The sequence below is a fragment of the Monodon monoceros genome, unplaced genomic scaffold, assembly GCF_005190385.1.
Source record: "Monodon monoceros isolate NGI ecotype Baffin Bay Population unplaced genomic scaffold, NGI_Narwhal_1 Super_Scaffold_16, whole genome shotgun sequence".
NCBI lineage: Eukaryota > Metazoa > Chordata > Mammalia > Artiodactyla > Monodontidae > Monodon > Monodon monoceros.
The window spans coordinates 93,585,447-93,609,738 of NW_021703772.1; the positions used below are offsets into that span (position 1 = coordinate 93,585,447).

The 24,292-nt window shown below is 38.8% G+C and overlaps 1 protein-coding gene and 1 non-coding gene across 6 annotated transcripts in view; one reads left to right on the forward strand and one right to left on the reverse strand.

Annotated features, from left to right (window-relative positions):
- The window catches only part of ZRANB3 (zinc finger RANBP2-type containing 3), a 263,665-nt gene that overhangs the window by 9,265 nt on the left and 230,108 nt on the right, over window positions 1-24,292 (forward strand). For 4 of the 5 annotated variants that reach the window (XM_029224581.1, XM_029224584.1, XM_029224586.1 and 1 more), the window contains one exon: window positions 18,338-18,505. In XM_029224581.1, the coding sequence (XP_029080414.1) occupies window positions 18,345-18,505 (161 nt within the window). In that variant the 5' untranslated portion in view covers window positions 18,338-18,344. Of the gene's footprint in view, window positions 1-18,337; window positions 18,506-24,292 lie in introns of those variants that run through there. The other variant, XM_029224585.1, reaches the window with a different exon arrangement.
- LOC114897371 lies at window positions 11,854-11,960 on the reverse strand. The gene has a single exon (XR_003794095.1). It is a non-coding gene; the product is annotated as a U6 spliceosomal RNA (small nuclear RNA).

Consider the following 24,292-nt stretch of genomic DNA (forward strand, 5'->3'; position numbering starts at 1 on the left):
GTTTTTTTTTTAATGTTGAGCTGCATGAGCTGTTTATATATTTTGGAGACTAATCCTTTGTTCGTTGATTCGTTTGCAAATATTTTCTTCCATTCTGAGGGTTGTCTTTTCGTCTTGTTTGTAGTTTCCTTTGCTTTGCAAAAGCTTTTAAGTTTCATTAGGTCCCATTTGTTTACTTTTGTTTTTGTTTCCATTACTCTAGGAGGTGGGTCAAAAAAGGTCTTGCTGTGATTTATGTCAAAGAGTGTTCTTCCTATGTTTACCTCTAAGAGTTTTATAGTGTCCGGTCTTACATTTAGGTCTCTAATCCATTTTTTTTTTAACATCTTTATTGGAGTATAATTGCTTTACAATGGTGTGTTAGTTTCTGCTTTATGACAAAGTGAATCAGTTATACATATACATATGTTCCCATGTCTCTTCCCTCTTGCATCTCCCTCCCTCCCACCCTCCCTATCCCAGCCCTCCAGGCGGTCAGAAAGCAGGGAGCTGACCTCCCTGTGCTATGTGGCTGCTTCACACTAGCTATCTATTTTACAGTTGGTAGTGTATATATGTCCATGCCACTCTCTCAGTTTGTCACAGCTTACCCTTCTCCCTCCCCATGTCTTCAAGTCCATTCTCTAGTAGGTCTGTGTCTTTATTCCCGTCTTACCCCTAGATTCTTCATGACTTTTTTTCTTAAATTCCATATATATGTGTTAGCATACGGTATTTGTCTTTCTCTTTCTGACTTACCTTCACTCTGTATGACAGACTCTAGGGCTATCCACCTCATTACAAATAGCTCAGTTTCGTTTCTTTTTATGGCTGAGTAATACTCCATTGTATATATGTGCCACATCTTCTTTATCCATTCATCTGATGATGGACACTTAGGTTGTTTCCATCTCTGGGCTATTGTAAATAGAGCTGCAAGGAACATTTTGGTACATGACTCTTTTTGAATTACGGTTTTCTCAGGCTGTATGACCGGTAGTGGGATTGCTGGGTCATATGGTAGTTCTATTTGTAGTTTTTTAAGGAACCTCCATACTGTTCTGCATAGTGGCTGTACCAATTCACATTCCCACCAGCAGTGCAAGAGTGTTTCCTTTTCTCCACACCCTCTCCAGAATTTATTGTTTCTAGATTGTTTGATGATGGCCATTCTGACCGGTGTGAGATGATATCTCATTGTCATTTTGATTTGCATTTCTCTAATAATTAATGATGTTGAGCATTCTTTCATGTGTTTGTTGGCACTCTTTATATCTTCTTTGGAGAAATATCTGTTTAGGTCTTCTGCCCATTTTTGGATTGGGTTGTTTGTTTCTTGTTATTGAGTTGCATGAGCTGCTTATAAATTTTGGAGATTAATCCTTTGTCAGTTGCTTCATTTGCAAATATTTTCTCCCATTCTGAGGGTTGTCTTTTGGTCTTATTTATGGTTTCCTTTGCTGTGCAAAAGCGTTGAAGTTTCATTAGGTCCCATTTGTTTGTTTTTTATTTCCATTTCTCTAGGAGGGGGGTCAAAAAGGATCTTGCTGTGATTTATGTCATAGAATGTTCTGCCTATCTTATACTCTAAGAGTTTGATAGTTTCTGGCCTTACATTTAAGTCTTTAATCCATTTTGAGTTTATTTTTGTGTATGGTGTTAGGGAGTGTTCTAATTTCATTCTTTTACATGTACCTGTCCAGTTTTCCCAGCACCACTTACTGAAGAGACTGTCTTTTCTCCATCATATATCCTTGCCTACTTTGTCATAGATTAGATGAGCATAGATGCATGGGTTTATCTTTGTGCTTTCTGTCCTGTTCCATTGCTCTATATTTCTGTTTTTCTGCCAGTACCATATTGTCTTGCTTCCCGTAGCTTTCTAGTATAGTCTGAAGTCAGGGAGCCTGATTCCTCCAGGTCCGTTTTTCTTTCTCAAGATTGCTTTGGCTATTTGGGGTCCTTTGTGTTTCCATACAAATGTGAAATTTTTTGTTCTAGTTCTGTGAAAAATGCCAGTGGTACTTTGATAGGGATTGCATTGAATCTGTAGATAGCTTTGGGTAGTAGAGTCATTTTCACAATGTTGATTCTTCCAATCCAAGAACATGGTATATCTCTCCATCTATTTGTATCATCTTTAATTTCTTTCATCAGTGTCTTATAATTTTCTGCACACAGGTCTTTTGTCTCTTTACGTAGGTCTATTCCTAGATATTTTATTCTTTTTGTTGCAGTGGTAAATTTGAGTGTTTTCTTAATTTCACTTTCATATTTTTCATCATTAGTGTATAGGAATGCAAGAGATTTCTGTGCATTAATTTTGTATCCTGCTACTTTACCAAATTCATTGATTAGCTCTAGTAGTTTTCTGGTAGCATCTTTAGGATTTTCTATGTATAGTATTATGTCATCTGCAAACAGTGGCAGCTTTACTTCTTCTTTTCCGATTTGAATTCCTTTTATTTCTTTTTCTTCTCTGATTTCTGTGGCTAAAACTTCCAAAACTATGTTGAATAATAGTGGTGAGAGCGGGCAACCTTGTCTTGTTCCTGATCTTAGTGGAAATGGTTTCAATTTTTCACCATTGAGGACGATGCTGGCTGTGGGTTTGTCATATATGGCCTTCATTATGTTGAGGAAAGTTCCCTCTATGCCTACTTTCGGGAGGGTTTTTATCATAAATGTGTGTTGAATTTTGTCGAAAGCTTTTTCTGCATCTATCAAGATGATCATATGGTTTTTCTCCTTCAATTTGTTAATATGGTGTACCACATTGATTGATTTGCGTATATTGAAGAATCCGTGCATTCCTGGGATAAACCCCACTTGATCATGGTGTATGGTCCTTGTAATGTGCTTTTGGATTCTGTTTGCTAATGTTTTGTTGAAGATTTTTGCATCTATGTTCATCAGTGATATTGGCCTGTAGTTTTCTTTCTTTGTGATGTCTTTGTCTCATTTTGGTATCAGGGTGATGGTGGCCTCGTAGAATAAGTTTGGGAGTGTTCCTCCCTCTGCTATATTTTGGAAGAGTTTGAGAAGGATAGGTGTTAGTTCTTCTCTAAGTGTTTGATAGAATTCACCTGTGAAGCCATCTGGTCCTGGGCTTTTGTTTGTTGGAAGATTTTTAATCACAGTTTCAATTTCAGTGCTTGTGATTGGTCTGTTCCTATTTTCTATTTCTTCCTGGTTCAGTCTCAGAAGGTTGTGCATTTCTAAGAATTTGTCCATTTTTTCCAGGTTGTCCATTTTATTGGCATAGAGTTGCTTGTAGTAATCTCTCATGATCCTTTGTATTTCTGCAGTGTCAGTTGTTACTTCTCCTTTTTCATTTCTAATTCTATTGATTTGAGTCTTCCCCTTTTTTTTCTTGATGAGTCTGGCTAATGCTTTATCAATTTTGTTTATCTTCTCAGAGAACCAGCTTTTAGTTTTATTGATCGTTGCTATCATTTCCTTAATTTCCTTTTCATTTATTTCTGATCTGATCTTTATGATTTCTTTCCTTCTGCTAACTTTGGGGTTTTTTTGTTCTTCTTTCTTTAATTGCTTTAGGTGTAAGGTTAGGTTATTTGTTTGAGATGTTCCTTGTTTCTTAAGGTAGGATTGTATTGCTATAAACTTTCCTCTTAGAACTGCTTTTGCTGCATCCCATACATTTTGGGTCGTCCTGTTTTCATTATCATTTGTTTCTAGGTATTTTTTGATTTCTTCAGTGATCTCTTGGTTATTAAGTAGTGTATTGTTTTGCCTCCATGTGTTTGTATTTTTTACAGATTTTTTCCTGTAATTGATATCTAGTCTTATAGTGTTGTGCTCGGAAAAGATACTTGATACGATTTCAATTTTCTTAAATTTACCCAAGGCTTGATTTGTGACCCAAGATATGATCTATCCTGGAGGATGTTTCATGAACACTTGAGAAGAATGTGTATTCTGTTATTTTTGGATGGAATGTCTTATAAATATCAATTAAGTCCATCTTGTTTAATATTTCATTTAAAGCTTGTGTTTCCTTATTTATTTTCATTTTGGATGATCTGTCCTTCTGTGAAAGTGGGGTGTTAAAAATCCCCTACTATGATCGTGTTACTGTCAGTTTCCCCTTCTGTGGCTGTTGGTATTTGCCTTACGTATTGAGGTGATCCTCTGTTGCGTGCATAAATATTTGCAGTTGTTATATCTTCTTGTTGGATTGATCCCTTTATCATTATGTTGTGTCCTTTTTTGTCTCTTGTAATAGTCTTTGTTTTAAAGTCTGTTTTGTCTGATGTGAGAATTGCTACTCCAGCTTTCTTTTGGTTTCCATTTGCATGGAATATCGTTTTGCACCCCCTCACTTTCAGGCTGTATGTGTCCCTAAGTCTGAGGTGGTGTCTTGTAGACAGCATATATAGGGGTTTTGTTTTTCTATCCATTCAGCCAGTCTATGTCTTTTGCTTGGAGCATTTAATCCATTTACATTTAAGGTAATTATCGATATGTATGTTCCTATTACCATTTTCTTAATTGTTTTGGGTTTGTTATTGTAGGTCTTTTCCTTCTCTTGTGTTTCCTGCCTAGAGAAGTGCCTTTAGCATTTGTTGTAAAGCTGGTTTGGTGGTGCTTAATTCTCTTAGCTTTTGCTTGTCTGTAAAGGTTTTAATTTCCCTGTCAAATCTGAATGAGATCCTTGCTGGGTAGAGTAATCTTGGTTGTAGGTTTTTCCCTTTCATCACTTTAAATATGTCCTGCCACTCTCTTCTGGCTTGCAGCGTTTCTGCTGAAAGATCAGCTGTTAACCTTACGGGGATTCCCTTGTATGTTATTTGTTGTTTTTCCCTTGCTGCTTTTAATATGTTTTCTTTGTATTTAATTTTTGATAGTTTGATTAATATGTCTTAGCGTGTTTCTCCTTGGATTTATCCTGTATGGGACTCTCTTTGCTTCCTGGACTTGATTAACTATTTCCTTTCCCATATTAGAGAAGTTTTCAACTATAATCTCTTCAAATATTTTCTCAGTCCCTTTCTTTTTCTCTTCTTCTTCTGGGACCCGTATAATTCAAATGTTGGTGCGTTTAATGTTGTCCCAGAGGTCTCTGAGAATGTCCTCAATTCTTTTCATTCTTTTTTCTTTATTCTGCTCTGCAGCAGTTATTTCCACTATTTTATCTTCCAGGTCACTTATCCATTCTGCTGCTTCAGTTATTCTGCTATTGTTCCCTTCTAGAGAATGTTTAATTTCATTTATTGTGTTGTTCATCACTGTTTGTTTTCTCTTTAGTTTTTCTAGGTCCTTGTTAAATGTTTCTTGTATTTTCTCCATTCTATTTCCAAGATTTTGGATCATCTTTACTATCATGGTTCTGAATTCTTTTTCAGGTAGACTGCCTAATTTCTCTTCACTTGTTAGGTCTGGTGAGTTTTTTCCTTGCTCCTTCATCTGCTGTGTGTTTCTCTGTCTTCTCATTTTGCTTAACTTACTGTGTTTGGGGTTTCCTTTTCGCAGGCTGCAGGTTCATAGTTCCCGTTCTTTTTGGTGTCTGTCCCTAGTGGCTAAGGTTGGTTCAGTGGATTGTGTAGGCTTCCTGGTGGAGGGTACTAGTGCCTGTGTTCTGGATGAGGCTGGACCTTGTCTTTCTGGTGGGCAGGTCCACGTGTGGTGGTGTGTTTTGGGGTGTCTGTGGCCTTATTATGATTTTAGGCAGCCGCTCTGCTAATGGATGCGGTTGTGTTCCTGTCTTGCTAGTTGTTTGGCATAGGGTGTCCTGCACTGTAGCTTGCTGGTCGTTGAGTGAAGCTGGGTGCTGGTGTTGAGATGGAGATCTCTGGGAGATTTTCATCGTTTGATATTACGTCGAGCTGGGACGTCTCTTGTGGACCAGTGTCCTGAACTTGGCTCTCCCACCTCAGGCACAGCCCTGATGCCTGCCTGGAGCACCAAGACCCTGTCCTCCACATGGCTCAGAATAAAAGGGAAAAAAGAAAGAAAGAAAGAAGAAGATAAAATAAAATGAAATAAAATAAAGTTGTTAAAAAGAAAAAATAATGATTTAAAAAAATTTTTTTAAGTAATTAAAAAAAGAAAGAAAGAAAGAAGAGAGCAACCAAACCAAAAAACAAATCCACCAATGATAACAAATGCTAAAAACTATACTTAAAAAGACTGAAACAAACAAACAAAAAAGGACAGACAGAACCCAGGGCAAATGGTAGAAGCAAAGCTATACAGACAATATCACACACAGAGTCATACACACTCATAAAAAGAGAAAAAGGGAAATAAATATATATATCGTTGCTCCCAAAGTCCACCTCCTCAATTTGGGATGATTCGTTGTCTATTCAGGTATTCCACAGATGCAGGATACATCAAGTTGATGGTGGAGATTTAATCCGCTGCTTCTGAGGCTGCTGGGAGAGATTTCCCTTTCTCTTCTTTGTTCACACAGCTCCCTGGGTTTAGCTTTGGATTTGGCCCCGCCTCTGCATGTAGGTTGCCTGAGGGCATCTGTTCTTCGCTCAGACAGGATGAGGTTAAAGGAGCAGCTCATCCGGGGGCTCTGGCTCACTCAGGCCGGTGGGAGGGAGAGGTATGGATTTCTGGGTGAACCTGCATCAGCAGAGGCCAGCGTGGCGTTGCACCAGCCTGAGGCGTGCCCTGTGTTCTCCTGGGGAAGTTGTCCCTGCATCATGGGACCCTGGCAGTGGTGGGCTGCATAGCATCCCCAGGGGTGGTGGTGGAGGTGTGGATAGTGACCTGTGCTTGCGGGTGCTCCTTGGCGGCGGCTGCAGCAGCCTTAGCATCTCATGCCCGTCTCTGGGGTCCGTGCTGATAGCTGCGGCTCATGCCCATCTCTGGAGCTCCTTTAAGCAGCACTCTTATTACCCTCTCCTTGGGCACCAGGAAACAAAGAGGCAGGAAAAAGCCTCTTGCCTCTTTGGCAGTTCCAAACCTTTTCCCGGACTCCCTCCCGGGTAGCTGTGGCGCACTGGCCCCCTTCAGGCTGTGTTCATGTAGCCAACCTCAGTCTTCTCCCTGGGATCTGACCTCTGAAGCCCGAGCCTCAGCTCCCAGCCCCCGCCCGCCTCGGCGGGTGAGCAGACAAGCCTCTTGGGTTGGTGAGTGCTGGTCAGCACTGATCCTCTGTGCGGGAATCTATCCGCTTTGCCCTTCGCACCCCTGTTGCTGCGCTCTCCTCCATGGCTCCGAAGCTTCACCCCGTGCCCTCCCGCGGTCTCCGCCCACGAAGGGGCTTCCTAGTGTGTGGAAACCTTTCCTCCTTCACAGCTCCCTCCCATTGGTGCAGGTCCCTTCCCTAGTCTTTTGTCTCTGTTTTTATTTTTTCTTTTGCCCTACCCAGGTACGTGGGGAGTTTCTTGCCTTTTGGGAGATCTGAGGTCTATATCAGTGTTCAGTAGGTGTTCTGTAGGAGTTGTTCCACAGTAGATGTATTTCTGATGTATTTTGAGGGAGGAAGGTGATCTCCAAGCCTTACTCTTCCGCCGTCTTGAAGCTCCCTCTGTTGGAAGATGTTTAATCACAGTTTGAATTTCATTACTTGTGATTGGTCTGTTCATATTTTCTACTTCTTCCTGGTTCAGTCTTGGAAGGTTATACCTTTCTAAGAATTTGTCCATTTCTTCCAGGTTGTCCATTTTATTGGCATAGAGTTGCTTGTAGTAGTCTTATATGATGCTTTGTATTTCTGCGGTCTCTGTTGTAACTTCTCCTTTTTCCAGTTTTATTGTTTTGAGTCCTATCCCTCTTTTTCTTGATGAGTCTGACTGAAGGTTTATCAATTTTGTTTATCTTCTCAAAGAACCAGCTTTTAGTTTTATTTATCTTTGCTATTGGTTTTTTTGTTTCTATTTCATTTATTTCTGCTCTGATCTTTATGATTTCTTTCCTTCTACTAACTTTGAGTTTTCTTTGTTCTTCTTTCTCTAGTTCCTTTAGGTGTAAATTTATATTATTTGTTTGAGATTTTTATTGTTTCTTGAGGTAGCCCTTCATTGCTATAAACGTCCCTCTTAGAACTGCTTTTGCTGCATCCCGTAGTTTTTGGATCATCGCGTTTTCATTGTAATTTGTCTCTAGGTATTTTTTGATTTCCTCTTTCATTTCTTCAGTGATCTCTTGGTTATTTAGTAACATATTGTTTAGCCTCCATGTGTTTGTGTTTTTTCCGTCTTTTTTCCTCTTATTGATTTCTAATCTCATAGTGTTGTGGTCGGAAAAGATGCTTGACATAATTTCAATTTTCTTAAATTTACCAAGGCTTGATTTGTGACCCAAGATGTGATCTATCCTGGAGAATGTTCCGTGTTCACTTGAGATATGTATGTTCCTATTACCATTTTCTTGTTATTGGTTTGTTTTTGTAGGTCCTTTTCTTCTTTTGTGTTTCCCACTTAGAGAAGTTCTTTTATCATTTTTCGTAGAGCTGGTTTGGTGGTGCTGATTTCTCTTAGCTTTTGATCGTCTGTAAAGCTTTTGATTCCTCCGTTGAATCTGAATGAGATCCCTGCTGGGTAGAGTAATCTTGGTTGTAGGTTCTTCCCTTTCATCACTTTAAATATATCATGCCACTCCCTTCTGGCTTGTTGAGTTTCTGCTGAGTAATTGGTTGTTACCTTATGGGAGTCCCCTTGTATGTTGTGATTTTTGCCTTGTTGCTTTCAGTAATTTTTCTTTGTCTTTAATTTTTGTTAGTTTGATTACTGTGTGTCTCGGTGTGTTTCTCCTTGGGTTTATCCTGCCTGGGACTCTCTGCACTTCTTGGACCTGGGTGACTATTTCCTTTCCTATGTTAGGGAAGTGTTCGACTATAATCTCTTCACATATTTTCTTTGGTCCTTTCTCTCTCTCTTCTTCTGGGACCCCTATAATGCGAATGTTGTTGTGTTTAATGTTGTCCCAGAGGTCTCTTAGGCTGTCTTCATTTCTTTTCATTCTTTTTCCATTATTCTGTTCCGCAACAGTGAATTCCACCATTCTGTCTTCCAGGTCACTTATCCGTTCTTCTGCCTCAGTTATTCCGGTATTGATTCCTTCTAGTGTAGTTTTCATTTCAGTTATTTTATTGTTCATCTCTGTTTGTTTGTTCTTTAATTCTTCTAGGTCTTTGTTAAACATTTCTAGCATCTTCTCGATCTTTGCCTCCATTCTTTTTCTGAGGTCCTGGATCATCTTCACTGTCATTTTTCTGAACTCTTTTTCTGGAAGGTTGCCTATCTCCACTTCATTTAGTTGTTTTTCTATGGTTTTATCTTGTTCCTTCATCTGGTACAAAGTCCCCTGCCTGTTTATTTTGTCTATCTTTCTGTGAATGTGGTTTTCCTTCCACAGGCTGCAGAATTGTAGTTTTTCTTGCTTCTGTTGTCTGCCCTCTCCAGCAGGTTCTTATTAGTTATCTATTTTTTACATATTAGTGTATATATGTCAATCCCAGTCTCCCAATTCATTCCATCCCGCACCCGCCTGTCCTTGCTTTTAAAATAATTAGATATTAGATATGGCAGTTTTTTTAAAGCCACATTAGTGATTTCTAAAACATTATATAATTGTATAGTTTACTGAAATTGATCTTTTATCATTTTAGAATATTTAATTTTAGTAACAATGTGATTTTAATTTATCAAATTTAGTTTGTAGCTTACTGACTGACATTCCATAAATATAGCTATATCAGATAAAACTTGTAAGCTGAATGTATACTGTTATGTAAGCATGAAGTATGTTTAGATATGAAATTTACAAGTCCTGATCAAATCTGAATAGTTTCTGAGACTGAGTATATGATTTTGTGTGTAATCACTGAAGATATTTGAGTAGGTAAGAGACATCTTCATTGACTGCCTTTTTAAACTCATAATCAAACTGTTGTTGTTGTTAGTCTGTGTGTAACTGAGCAGGACCCTATGGGGCCTTCCTGGGACAGACCGCTCCCCCATATCCTTTCCTTTAGCTCCTCTATGAAATATCTATATAATAGTATCTGATACATGTTTCCTGAGTGGTTTTACAGGGGCTAAAACCCCCAGCAAATGGAAGAAATTAACTACTTGATGACCATGAGTACATAGCCCCAGGCCTATAGGTGCCTAAGGATTGATAATGTTAACCCCTGTGACACGGCCCTGTTACTTCACCGTCAACCAATAAGAGAATTGTACATGAGCTGATCACATGCCCTGGGATGCCCCTCCCTCAGCGTGCCTTTAAAAATGCTTTGCTTAAACCCATAGGGATTTCAGGTGTTTTGAGCACTAGTTGCCCTGGACTACTTGCTTGATGTCCTACAGTAACTGCCATGCTTTCCTTCATCACAACCTGGTGTCAGTATATTGGCTTTACTGCATGTCAGCATGTGGACCCAAGTTTGATTTGGTAACTTGTGGTTTTTGGATCCATGTACTTCAGAGCAGAGGTGTCCAGTAGACCTCCATATTCACCATTTGTGGGAACTAGCAATTTATTCAAGCTAAATTTGTATTTTCAATAAGGAACTTGGAATTACTTGTGTTAATACTTGGTTACCTCTGTACTTACTTAACCTGGGAAAGGTATTTACTGGGGTTACTAGATTCTAGTCCTCCTCCCTCACCTCTGAACACCTGCTTCCTATTATCAGTGGATGGAAGAAGAGAAGGAGTGAGTAATCAAATCTTTTGTCATAGGTCACCCAAGATTTAAGATATTTTATTTTTACAACATTTACTTGTGTCCATGTAGCTAAGTTGCCATAGTAATTAGGATCATTTCCACTAACAATTTTTGTTTGACTAGGATGAATTTATAAAATTGAATTATCTAGATTAACTGAAATTTTTGGGGGGAGGGTTTGTTTTTTTTTGCGGTGCACAGGCCTCTCACTGTTGTGGCCTCTCCCGTTGCGGAGCACAGGCTCCGGATGCGCAGGCTCAGCGGCCATGGCTCACGGGCACAGCCGCTCCGCGGCATGTGGGATCTTCCGGGAGCGGGGCACGAGGCCATGTCCCCTGCATCGGCAGGCGGACTCTCAACCACCACGCCACCAGGGAAGCACTGAAATTGTTTTTAAGTTGAACAGAAGATTTGATTGTGACTATGTATTAGGAAGAATTTTCCATAGTAGGCCTCGTTTCTAGCTTAGAACTTTCTATGGTATTCTAATACCCTAATATCCTAATGTGGGGCCTTCATCCATATACAATAAACTACCCTGTCTAATCTTAATCACTTTTCAAACTGTGTCCCCATTTTCCCTGCTATAACTTGAACTTGGCCTACTGTCTTTCTGTCTACCTACATTCTGACTTATACATTCGAATGTACAGCCCAGCTGATGCAACATGTTAGTTTCTTAGTTCCTCTACTGCCATATCTCCTGTCAACTTTATTTCCACACTGGTTCAGCCATGTACTCCAGTGGTCCCACCTTATACTTTTTCATCTCTAGGAACTATTCTACCTCTAGACTGTCTAATCATGGTCCCCGTCCTTTGAAGTTTTAATATAACGAATAATATTGGCTGTATAGTGCCACGTACTGCTCTAGGTGCATGGAATACACTAGGAAACAAAACAGACAGAAATGTCTGCTCTTATGAAACTTACGCCTTAGTGGGGAGAGACAGACAATAAACAAAACCCATAGTAAATATGTAATTATATAGTTTTTACAAGTTGATGAATGTTATCAAGAAAGAAAAAGTAGAGCAGGGAAGATATAAAAGGGAGTTCAATTTTTTTGTTTTTTTGTTTTAAAAATTTTTAACTTTTATTCTCAAAAAACTTAAGACTTATTAGAAGGTCCCAAGAATTGTGCAAAGGACTCCCATATGTCGTTGACCCAGAATCAAATGTTGTTAATATTTTGCCACATTTACTTTAAAATTTTCTGTCAAAAATATGTAACACTTTATGAATTTGTGTGTCATCCTTGTGCAGGGGCCATGCTAATGTCCTCTGTATTGTTCTAATGTTAGTGTATGTGCTGCCCAAGCAAGCACGAGAGTTGCAATTTTAAATAAGGTGGTCAAGTTAAGTGTTCATTGAGAAATTGATATTTCAGGAAAGACTAGAAGGAAGAAAGGGAAGTAGCCATGCAGATATGGGGGCAGTGCGGGAGCAGGGAGAGTGGTTTAGGTAGATGGACCAGCTAGTATGGAGTCCTAAGCAGGAAGATGGAGGGATATCAGTTTGACAGAAAGGAAAAAGTGAGGTAGAGAGGTAATAGGAATAGGGTAATAGGTGATTGGCAGATTGTAGAAGGGCTTATAAACCATTAATAGAGCTTTTCCCCAGTATAATCAGGAGCCACTGAGGACTTCTGAGAAGTGATATGATCAGACTTACTTTTTTAATTAGGAGGTAGAGGTGGAGGTGGTAGGGAATGGTGGGATTCTGGGTTTATTTTAAAGGTAGAGCCAACAGGAGATGCTGATGGATTACATGTGCAGCATAAGACAAACAGTGAAGTCAAGGAGTTGGTGTGAGCCACTGGAAGGACGGGAGGGGGAAGGCTCTGGATGGAATATAGTTTGAGAGAAAGATCTGGAGTTCATTTTGGTCATATTAAGTTTGAGAGGCCCATTAGACTGCTAGGTAGGTATGTCTGTTTAAATATACGAACAAATCTGAAGTTCAGGAGAGGTGTGATCTCCATATATAAATGTGGGAGTCATTGGCATAGAGGTAGTATTTAAAAGCTTTGAAACTAATGAGATCTCTAAAGGATAGAGCAGAGGATACTAAAACCTGAGCCCTGGTACACTCTAAGAGGACAGGGAGATGAGGAAGAACCAGGGAAAGTTTAGACTGAGGAGGAATGATGTAGGATAAAATCCATGAGGATGCGGTGTTCTAGAATCTAAGTGAAAAAAAAGTGATTTAATGAGGAGGGAATGCTTTCCTGGTAGGTCCAGTAGATGAAGACTGAGAATTCCTTCCTGCTGTCTTCCTTTTACTTCCAATTCAGGGCATTTGTATGTTAAGAAGCCTTCCAAACCCCCAAATTTGAAAACTGAGTTCCTCTTATATGTTCCCTCAACACCTAGTATTAATACATTTTCTATAGTATTTCTTCAAAATTGCATCTGTGTTCTATGTTGTTATATATCCAGAGCCTAGTGCAATGTCTGTATCATGTAAACACTCAAATGTATTTTTGTAGAATACATGAAAGAATGAAATTCATTAAATGGTTATTTTTTAACTGTAATTCTTTACAGGGCAAATATTCTGACTTTTTTAAAAAAAATTTTTAATTTATATTTGGCTATGTTGGGCCTTTGTGGCTGTGCGTGGGCATTCTCTAGTTGTGGCAATTGGGAGCTACTCTTGGTTGCAGTGTGCGGGCTTCTCATTTCAGTGGCTTCTCTTGTTGCAGAGCCCAGGCTCTAGGTTTGTGGGCTTCCATAGTTGTGGCGCCCAGGCTTCAGTAGTTGTGGCTTGCAGGCTCTAGAGCGCAGGCTCAGTAGTTGTGGTGCTCAGGCTTAGTTGCTCTGTGGCATGTGAGATCTTCGCGGATCAGGGCTTGAACCTGTGTCCCCTGCATTGGCAGGCGTATTTCCAACCCCTGCACCACCAGGGAAGTCCTCTGACTATTTAAAATAGATATTTTCACTGGGGTTTAGTCCTGAAGCAGAGATGGAGCATTCTTGTGTTAAAAAGGGAGCAAAGACCCAGTTAGATGTCTTACCTCTGCCACTAGCTACATGATCTTCTTGGAGTTTTATCTTTTTGGTCCCATTTTCCAAAACTTTTAGATTCATTGGTATGGGTTAAGCCAGTGTGTTGCTTTTTCCATTTTTTAAAATTAAAGTTTTAATTTTGAGATCATTGTAAATTCATATGCTGTTGTGAGAAATAATGCAAAGAAATAATGCAGGTACAATCCTGGTTACCCTTCACCTAGTTTCCCCCAATGGTAATGTCTTGTAAAACTATAACACAATATCACCACCAGAATATTGACACCATCAAGATAGAGAAAATTTTCATCCCACAGGGATCCCTCATGTTGCCTTTTTAGAGTCACAACCTCTTCTCTCCTTCCCTACCTTAACCCCTGGCAACTACTAATCTTTTCTACAATTTTGTCATTTCAAGAATGTTATATAGGGCTTCCCTAGTGGCGCAGTGGTTGAGAGTCCAGCTGCCAATGCAGGGGACACGAGTTCATGCCCCGGTCCGGGAAGATCCCACATGCCGCGGAGCAGCTGGGCCCGTGAGCCATGGCCCCTGAGCCTGCGCGTCCAGAGCCTGTGCTCCGCAGCGGGAGAGGCCACAACAGTGAGAGGCTGGCGTACCACACACACAAAAAACAATAACAGAATTATCTCCTCAAAGTACATAATTTCCCTGACCAGCCATTTGCTTATTTCCAAAATAAACTTCTTGGTAGTATATTTTAACAATATTTGATTCTCCTCAGCACAGTTCCACTGTTTACTTAAGAATGCATCAGTAAATTCCTATTGAATTTACCTTGTTCCCAGTAGATTACACAAATGCCATCTTTAGCTTAAAATCTTAAAAGATTGAGAAAACTTTTCTTTATTCTCTTGTCAGGTGTTGCTTATCAAGATAACTGCTTAGAAAATGAGTTCTCCTAAATTTGCTTTCGCTAAATCTCCTTAGCCAATAGTTGTTGTGTTGATAATTTTAGTAACATATTAAAAGTTATATATTGCTGGTTCCATCTTAATGCCCCCCCAACCTTACTAAAAGTAAACTAGTATGTATAGATTGAATAAAACCTTTTTTGCTGAATTTCTAAACTAAATCCTCTACAGTTTTCATGATTAGAAAGATGCTTATTATAACTGTTAGTTTCTTGATAATTTAGAAAGAAGATTAAGCCTGAGTCTTCTACTATTAATGTAATGTTGGTTACAGCCGACCTTTTGCAGCACATGAACGTGTATGACTGATCTACATACGTATTTTTCATTATAAGTTTTGTACTTTAGAAAGATAGTATAAATGGGAAAGCGCTTTTTACAAATGTCTTTATTTTGAGTATTAACTAAAACATTCCTTTTCTATTAATTAGATTGTACCAGTACATATTTTTAAGTCCTTTATGTATTCAAGTACCTATTTGAATTATCAGTGAGCCAGTCACACCATAATTTTAGTTTAATTGAAATTTTTTCTAAACATTTCTGTTCTATTTTAGACATCTTCCATCTTCATATTTAAATAATTATTTTTTCTCTTATTTGTTACTCTATTAAAACATTTTTTTATTAAGATGGCTTTAGTTTCATTGTTTATTTTTACTAATATAGTATCTGATTCAGTCCTCATAAAATAAATCATATAAGTTGCAATGTGACCTCAACATAGCAGATATTTTTTTTCTTGGAGTATTTTTAAAATTTTTTTACAACTTAAAAAAAGCAAAGATAATAGGTAGTAGAATCGTTTTTGTATATTTTTCTTAGCTTCTTGCCAGTGTTCCTCACTAAAATTTGATATCCCTTGTCCTACTCACTCTGAAGGGCTTCTGGAAAGTTGACATGGCTCTTTCTAATGCTACTACCCTTAACAGGATAAATTTAATCCCAACTCCTCTGAATTTTGACTTTCTAGATTGAAGCCTGGAATGGGTATATCTGATTAGCAAAATCAATAGCTATAAGGAAGGCTGGGAAAGCAAGAATCTGGTATTTCCAGCCTTATTATCGGAAGGTGATAATCTGACTCCCACTCATATGTGTAATGTAAGGAAATTTCTAAACATAACAGGGGTCCCAGATGTTGGGTGGCTGCAAAAAATGATATAAGTTTACTATGTCAAGGTGGCTCCCAATATATGTATTCACTCTTGTGCTCTACCTAGAATTCCAGACTCATGTTTTTTCAAGTCTATTTGGCATATCCACTTCATATCTTACAGTCATCTCAAACTACATATATTGCTAAAGGATTTGTTGATTTTTTTTTTCTCCCCATCCATTTGTTCGTTAGCCTTTAAGCTCTCAGTAAATTGCACAACTCCATCATGCTAAATATATCAATACATCTTGATTTCACATTTCCCTTATTCTCCACATGTACTCCATCAGCAAGTCCTGTTTGCTTTACCTCTGAGACATTTCCCAAATCCAGTTCCACTGCTAAAGATGATTTTTGCCATGTCTTTTGCAGCATGATAATAGGTTTCTTGCTTTCATGCTTTCCCCCTTCTGAACCATTCTCTATTCTCTCTCTCTTTCAAAAAATTTTTTGGCCACACTGCACGGCTTGCAGGATCTTAGTTCCCCGACCAAGGATCAAACCTGTGCCCCCTGCATTGGAAGCACAGAGTCCTAATCACTGGACTGCCAGGGAATTCCCCCCATTCTCTGTTCTTTACTCAGAGTTTTATTATTGCTATTGAGAAGGTGCTAGGGATGCTGACTCATTGGTGCTTATGAGGACCTTATCAGACAAGTGTGAGTCATAAATCATCTCTTAAATCCAGTTGCCATTGAGGCGGTGGGGGCTTTGTGGACTGGCAAAGTCCTGTAGGAACATTTTCCCATGCCTTTCTATTGATAGCTTTGTCCTCCTCTTGTAGTTTTTGAAATGTAAGTCAGATTGTGTCACTCCCCTTCTTAAAACTTTCCAGTAACTGCTATCCAGTATGACTTTCAGTGAAGAATGAAATGTTCTATGTTCTATTTGTGCACCGTTCAGTGTGAGAGCCACTAGCCATATGTGCCTATTGAGCACTTCTTGAAACATGGTTGATGGAGGAACTGAGGAACTGAATTTTTAATTTAGTTAAATTTAAATAGCTACATCTGCCTAGTAGTGTATTTGACAGCACCTCTCCTTTGGCTTCCCTTCATTCTTAAAGTGGAATCCAAAGTCCTTATCAAGGACTTCTATGATCTGACTCTTGGTTATCTCAGTAACTTCATCTCATATCATTCTCTTCGTTGGTCTAACCACATTGGCCTCTTCTCTGTTTCTAGAAAACACTAAGCCTTTTCTCAACTCAGGGTCTTTTTACTTATGCTGTTTGCCTGGAGTGCTCTTCTATCAACTTTGAACCTGACTGGTTCTTTCATATCCTTTAGACTGTAGACCAAGACCAAGTATCACCTAAGAGTGGCCTTACCTTGTCATCCTGCCTAAAGTGGCCATTACCCTCTTAAGTTTCTTCATAATACTTGTACTATACTGTAATTAATCTTGTTTATTTATTTGTTTATTTTCATCTCCCCCTCAAGAATGTTAGTTCTGTGGGGGTGTGATCCTTGGTTCTCTAGATCGTGGCGTGTAGTACTTATTTGTTATTAATAAATACTTGTTGAATTCTTGAGATTCTTAAACATTGTACACAGAGGTTTATTACTTTTTTAGGGGAGAGGGAGGCTAAAGTTTTATAAGTCTGCAAATAATTGAGAATTAAAGCAAATTTGTTTTAAAAATGAGATTATATATAAACAGACGAATGGTTCAATCTAAATACGAAGTGTTATTATTAGAGAAGCTTTGTAGTTCAGTGATTTAATAGGACTTTTCTTCTTACAGCGTTCTAAGAATTTACTGATATATGAAATTTTTATGTGGTGGAAAATTAAAATTATAACTGTGGAAAGCCACTGGTGAGGAAAGTGCTAATCAGGCAGAGTTGTTTCTTTTTGAATTTTATTTTATATTTCTTTTAGAATTTTATTTTCTTTTTTTTAATACAGCAGGTTCCTATTAGTTATCTGTTTTATACATATATAAATGTATATACATTTATATATGTATATACATATATAAATGTATATGTATATACATTTATACATATATATGTCAATCAGGCAGAGTTTATACTGTGGATTCAAGTGATTAAAGAATTCATTTTAATATTTAAAAATCAATCTCATTCAATAATATTAAGTTAATTTAATTATAAAGTTGGAGTTGATGCCTTTGTGCTTAAAAAAATTTTTTTAATGCAATTTAACCTCATTCTTAGAAAATCTAGTATAATATGAAAATGAACACCTATTAAAGGATTAATTATAAAAGGATTCATCTTTCTGTAACAAATTCATCCCTATTTTAAAAATTATTTAGTTTGTAAAAATCTAGTTGATTTATAACTTTTTAATAATACATTTATTGCTTAAAATGGGTATGGCTACATCATGGCTCAATTAGAAATACAAATGAAGTAGAGTATGCTGGTTCTTAGTGCATTAAGTAATTGCTTTTGGACTCAGTGCTTTGAATTTTCTTAATAGCTTATTCTGGGAACATGATTTAACCAATTTATATCTAGTATGTCAAGGCTATTGATAAGTGCTTTCATATTATTATTTATGTTTAATTCTCTAATACACTTAGTAATATCTATTTCCCCCACCCCTCCCTCTTGTGATTTTTTTGTTTTTAGGATCATCATGCCCAGAGGTCATGACATAAAAAAGTCTCTTACACCTCAGATTTCTTGTTTGACAAGTGAATCTTATAAACAGCTGGATTTTTTGCCTGACAAACTAAGAGCAAAGCTGCTTCCCTTCCAGAAAGATGGCATCACTTTTGCCTTGAGAAGAGACGGCAGGTAAAGTACTTTTTTCAAGACATGCTAAAATGCTAAATCCCTGGCAAGTGAATAAAAAAACAAAGCTTTGTGAAAAAAAAATCTTTTTGTGTATATGTAGTCTTCCCCGTTAAATTTTTTTTTTTTACTGGATCATGAAATAATAATTTCAGGATATATTTTATTTTGCCTTCATTCTTGAATGATACTTCAGTTGGCAATACAGCTCTACTTTAATAGCCTTTTTTTTCTTAGCACCCTGAACACTGTTTTCTGCTGTCTTCTGACTTCCATAGGTGCCATTAAAAAGTGTGCTCTCGGGCTTCCCTGGTGGCGCAGTGGTTGAGAGTCGCCTGCCAATGCAGGGGACACGGGTTCGTTCCCTGGTCCGGGAAGATCCCACATGCCGCGGAGCGGCTGGGCCCGTGGGCCATGGCCACTGAGCCTGCGCGTCCGGAGCCTGTGCTCCACAACAGGAGAGACCACAACAGTGAGAGGCCCATGTACCGCAAAAAAAAAAAAAAAGTGTGCTCTTGAGTCTCAAAATATTATCCTACAGGTGACTTATTGATTACAAAGAGAAAAATTACACTTAAAATGGTCAAGGTTGGTATCTCCAATAATGGTACAGATACCGGCATAATGTGGTACACAGGAGGTCTATAACTTTCTTTTTTTTTAAGTTATTTATTTAATTTATTTATTTTTGGCTGTGTTGGGTCTTCGTTGCTGCACACGGGCTTTCTCTAGTTGCAGTGAGCAGTGCGCGTGCCTCTCATTGCGGTGGCTTTTCTTGTTGCGGAGCACGGGCTCTAGGCATGTGGGCTTAAGTACTTATGGCATGCAGGCTCAGTAGTTGTGGTTCGAGGGCTGTAAAGCACAGGCTCAGTGATTGTGGCTCATGGGCCTAGCTGCTACATGGCAAGTGGGATCCTCCCGGACCAGGGATCGAACCCATGTCCCCTGCATTGGCAGGTGGACTCTCAACCACTGTGCCACCAGGCAAGTCCCAGTGTATAACATTCTTACGTGGTGTTCTTCCTAGAAATATTTGACCTGATAATCCTGAGGAAACAGTCAGACCAGTTCAGCATGTGGGACATTTTTTCAGGACAACTGACCTGATCTCTTCAAATGATTAAATGTCGTGGAGAACCAAGGGAAGTGGTGGGAATGTTCTAAATTGAGAAGCAACCTAAGAGCTAGAACAACTGAAAGTAATGCATAAACCTTGATTAGATCCTGAATAAGTAAAAAGAAGAGCTTTAAAGGTCACTTTTGGGTTAACTGGGAAAACTTCATCTGGACTCTATTAGAGTGCTGTTGTTGAATTAATGTTGATTACCTTAGATGTGGGAATGGTGTTATAGTTGAATATAAGAATGTTCTTGTTCCTGGGAAATGCATGATAAAGAATTTGAGGATGAAGAATCCTGCTATCCGGCTTCCCTGGTAGCGCAGTGGTTGAGAGTCCGCCTGCCAATGCAGGGGAAACGGGTTCGTGCCCCGGTCTGGGAAGATCCCACATGCCGTGGAGTGGCTGGGCCCGTGAGCCATGGCCGCTGAGCCTGCGCGTCTGGAGCCTGTGCTCCGCAATGGGAGAGGCCACAACAGTGAGAGGCCCGCGTACCGCAAAAAAAAAAAAAAAAAGAATCCTGCTATCTATAGCCTATTTTCTACATTTTCCCAAAAGGGAAAGGCATGTATATGTTTAGAGAAACTTTGAGGAGGTCAGCCAAAATATTAACAGTGTGAACACTTGAGTGGTATAAATGTGTTCATTGTATTATTCTTTTTGAGTTTTATGTGAGTTTGAAAATTTTCAAAAAAAAAGAATCAGTCTAATTTTCATTTCTTTGTAAACTATCTTTTATCTGTATCTGATTTTAAGATTTTCTCTTTGTCTTTGGAGTTTTGCAATTTTGCTATAATTTATTCTATATGGTTTTCTTTTTTTTTTTTTTTTTTTTTTGCGGTACGCTGGCCTCTCACTGTTGTGGCCTCTCCCGTTGCGGAGCACAGGCTCCAGATGCGCAGGCTCAGCGGCCATGGCTCACGGGCCCAGCCGCTCTGCGGCACATGGGATCTTCCTGGACCGGGGCACGAACCCGTGTCCCCTGCATCGGCAGGCGGACTCTCAACCACTGCGCCACCAGGGAAGCCCGGTTTTCTTTTTATTTATCCTGCTTGAGATTATTGTATGTTTTTAATCTGAGATTTGTGCCATGTTGATTCTGGGAAATTCTCACTCTTCAAATATTGATTCTTACCCATTCTCTTTATTTTCTTCTTCTGCTACTCCAATTAGACTTATACTTGTCCATTTCACTTTATCCTATGCTTCCATTAATGTCTCATATTTTCTATGTCTGTCTGGGCTACATTATGGCTGTTTCGTTGTTGTTGTTTTAAATGGGGTTGACCAAAAAGTTCATTCGGGTTTTTCTGCAAGATGTTACAGAAAAACCCACACGAACTTTTTGGCCAACCCAATAAATATTTATTTATTTTATTTATTTATTTGGCTGTGCTGGGTCTCAGTTGCGGCGCACGGGACCTTTGTTGCCACGTGTGGCATCTTTTAGTTGTGGCATGTGGCATCTTTTTTTTTTTTAGTTGTGGCATGTGGGATCTTTAGTTGAGGCCTGTGGGATCTAGTTCCCTGACCAGGGATTGAACCTGGGTACCCTGCACTGGGAGCTTAGAGTCTTAGCCATTGGACCACCAGGGAAGTCCCTATGGCTGTTCTTAAGATCTCTCTTATAGTTTATGATTCAGCTTTTTAATCTGTTAACTCACATATTCAGCTTTAAAGAACTTTTTTTAATGATGAATAACATATGGAGAAGTGTGCAGATCATAAGCATATAACTTGAAGAATTTTCACCGTATAGCCATCACCACAATCAAGAAATAGAATGTTACCTGCATCCCAGAAACCTTCCTTTTGCCTTTTCCCAATCACTACTGCCTCCCTCCTTTCCAAAGGTAACCACTATCCTGATTTCTCACACCACAGATTACTTTTACATGTTCAACTATGTTAATTGTAATCATCCATATGTACTCTTTTTAAAAATTTATTTATTTAATTTATGTGTTTTTGGCTGCGTTGGGTCTTCGTTGCTGTGTGCGGACTTTCTCTAGCTGTGGCGAGCGGGGGCTACTCTTTGTTGCGGTGCGCGGGCTTCTCATTGCAGTGGCTTCTCTTGTTGTGGAGCTTGGGCTCTAGGCACGTGGGCTCAGTAGTTGTGGCGCACGGGCTTAGTTGCTCTGTGGCATGTGGGACCTTCCCAAACCAGGCTTGAATGCATGTCCCCTGCATTGGCAGACAGATTCTTAACCACTGTGCCACCAGGGAAGCCCCGTATGTACTCTTTTGTGTCTGACTTTTCTCATTCAACATCATTGTGAGATCCTTCCATAGTGTCGCATGTAGTTGTAATTGGTTCATTCTCATTGCTATATAAAGTTCCATTGTGTAAATATACCATAATTTATTTATTCATTCTACTGTTGATGAGCACTTGGGTTGTTTCTAGTTTGGAGCTCTTAAAAATAACAATGCTATGAACATTCTTAGACAATTCTTTTGGTAAACATATATACACATTTCTGTTGTGCATATACCAAGAAGAGGAATTGTTGGTCATAAATATGCATATATTCCACTAAGTAGATGCAGCCTCTGTTAGTTTGTCAGGGATGTCATAACGAAGTACCATAACTGGGTGGGTTGAACAACTGAAATTTATTGTCTCACGGTTCTTGAGGCTAGAATTCGAAAATCAAGGTGTTGGCAGAGTTGATTCCTTCTCAGGACTGTGAGGGAAGGATCTGTTCCAGGTCTCTCTCCTTGGCTTTTAGATGCGTATCTTCTTCCAATGTCTTTTCACATCATCTTCCCTCTATTTGTGTCAGAAATTTCCCTTCTTATAAGGACATCAGTCATATTGGATTTGGGCCCACCCTAATGACTTAATTACTGATTACATCAGTAATGACCCTATTTCCAGATGAGGTCACTTTCTGAGGGACTGGAGCTAAGACTTCAACATATGAATTTGGGGGGACACAGTTCAACCCATAACTTGGCCAAACATTTTTCAAAGTGATTTAACCAATTTATACTTGTGTCAACAGTGGATAAGAGTTCCATTTGTACCACAGCCTCACCAGTACCTCATATTGCTTATCTTTAGTGCCATTTTAGTTATTCTTATAGGAATATAGTGATATCCATTGACTTTTCATGTACATTTTTCTGATGACAAATGAAGCTTAACACCTTTTCGTATGCTTATTAGCCATTTGGATATCCACTTATGTTAAGTGCTTGTTCATGTCTTATCCATTTTTCTCCTGGGTTATCTGCCTGCCTTTTTCTTATCATTTTGTAGAGACTTATCAGATTTATATTCTGGATGGGTCTTTTGTATCTGTGTTGCAAATGATTTTTCTCAGGCTATGGCTTGCCTTTTCACTCTCTTAATTATGCCTTTTGATAAGCAGACATTCTCAAATTTAATGTCCTGTTAAATATTCTTTATTGGTATTGTCTTTTATGGCTGACACTTTTTGCATCCTATTTAAGAAATCTTTGTCTATTACAAGGTTGTGAAGATAATTTCCTGTGTTTTCTTCTAAAAACTTTTTTGTCTCTTTTTTACATTTAGATCTACAACCTACTTGGGTTTTTTGTTTGCTTGTTTGTTTGGCCTTTTGGTTTGTGGGATCTTAGTTCCTTGACCAAGCATTGAACCCGAGCCCTTGACAGTGAAAGTGCGGATTCCTAACCGCCAGTCCGCCAGGGAATTCTCTACAGTCAACTTGGAATTGATTTTTGTATATGTTATAAGGTAGAGGTGATGGTGGATTGATTGGTTATATTTATTTATTTACTATTGTATATGGAATATAATTGAACCATCACTATTTATTTATTTATTGGCTGTGTTGGGCCTTCGTTGCTGTGCGAGGGCTTTCTTTACTTGTGGTGAGTGGGGGCTACTCTTCATTGCGATGCGTGGGCTTCTTATTGCAGTGGCTTCTCTTGTTGTGGAGCATGGGCTCTAGGCATGCGGACTTCAGTAGTTGTGGCACACGGGCTTCAGTAGTTGTGGCTCACGGGCTCTAGAGCACAGGCTCAGTAGTTGTGGCACACAGGCTTCGTTGCTCTGTGGCATGTGGGATCTTCCCGGACCAGGACTCGAACCCATTTCCCCTGCATTGGCAGGTGGATTCTTAAACACTGCACCACCAGGGAAGTCCTATTCTTCCATTTCTTTAATTGCCCTCCAGTTACTTCATCTCAATTATTCTTTCCCTTATTTCTTTTTCAGTAATTTTTTTGTAATTTTCAATATATAGTTCTTTCACATATATCATTAACTTTATTCCTAGGTATTTAATATTTTTGGTGCTGTTATAAATGGTCTTCCCCCCACCTCCTGCTGATTTTAAGGTTTTCTCTTTGTTCAGCTATCCAAAATTTTACTATGATGTGCCTAAGTGTGGTTTTCTTTGCATTTATACTTAATCTGTGGGCTGATATCATTCATTAGTTCTGGATAATTCTCTGTTGTTTTCTCTTCAACTGTTATTTTTGCTCATTCTTAATACTCCTTGCCTCCAGTTATACCTATGTTAGACCTTTTCTCAGTGTCCCATATATCTCTTATCTTCTTTTTTTGTATTTTCTTATTTTAAATTTCTCTGCTTCAGTTGGATATTTTTGTTTATCCATATTCTTGTTAACTAATACTATCTTTTGCTGTAAGTTAATCTATTGGATTCTCTTAAGGAAGA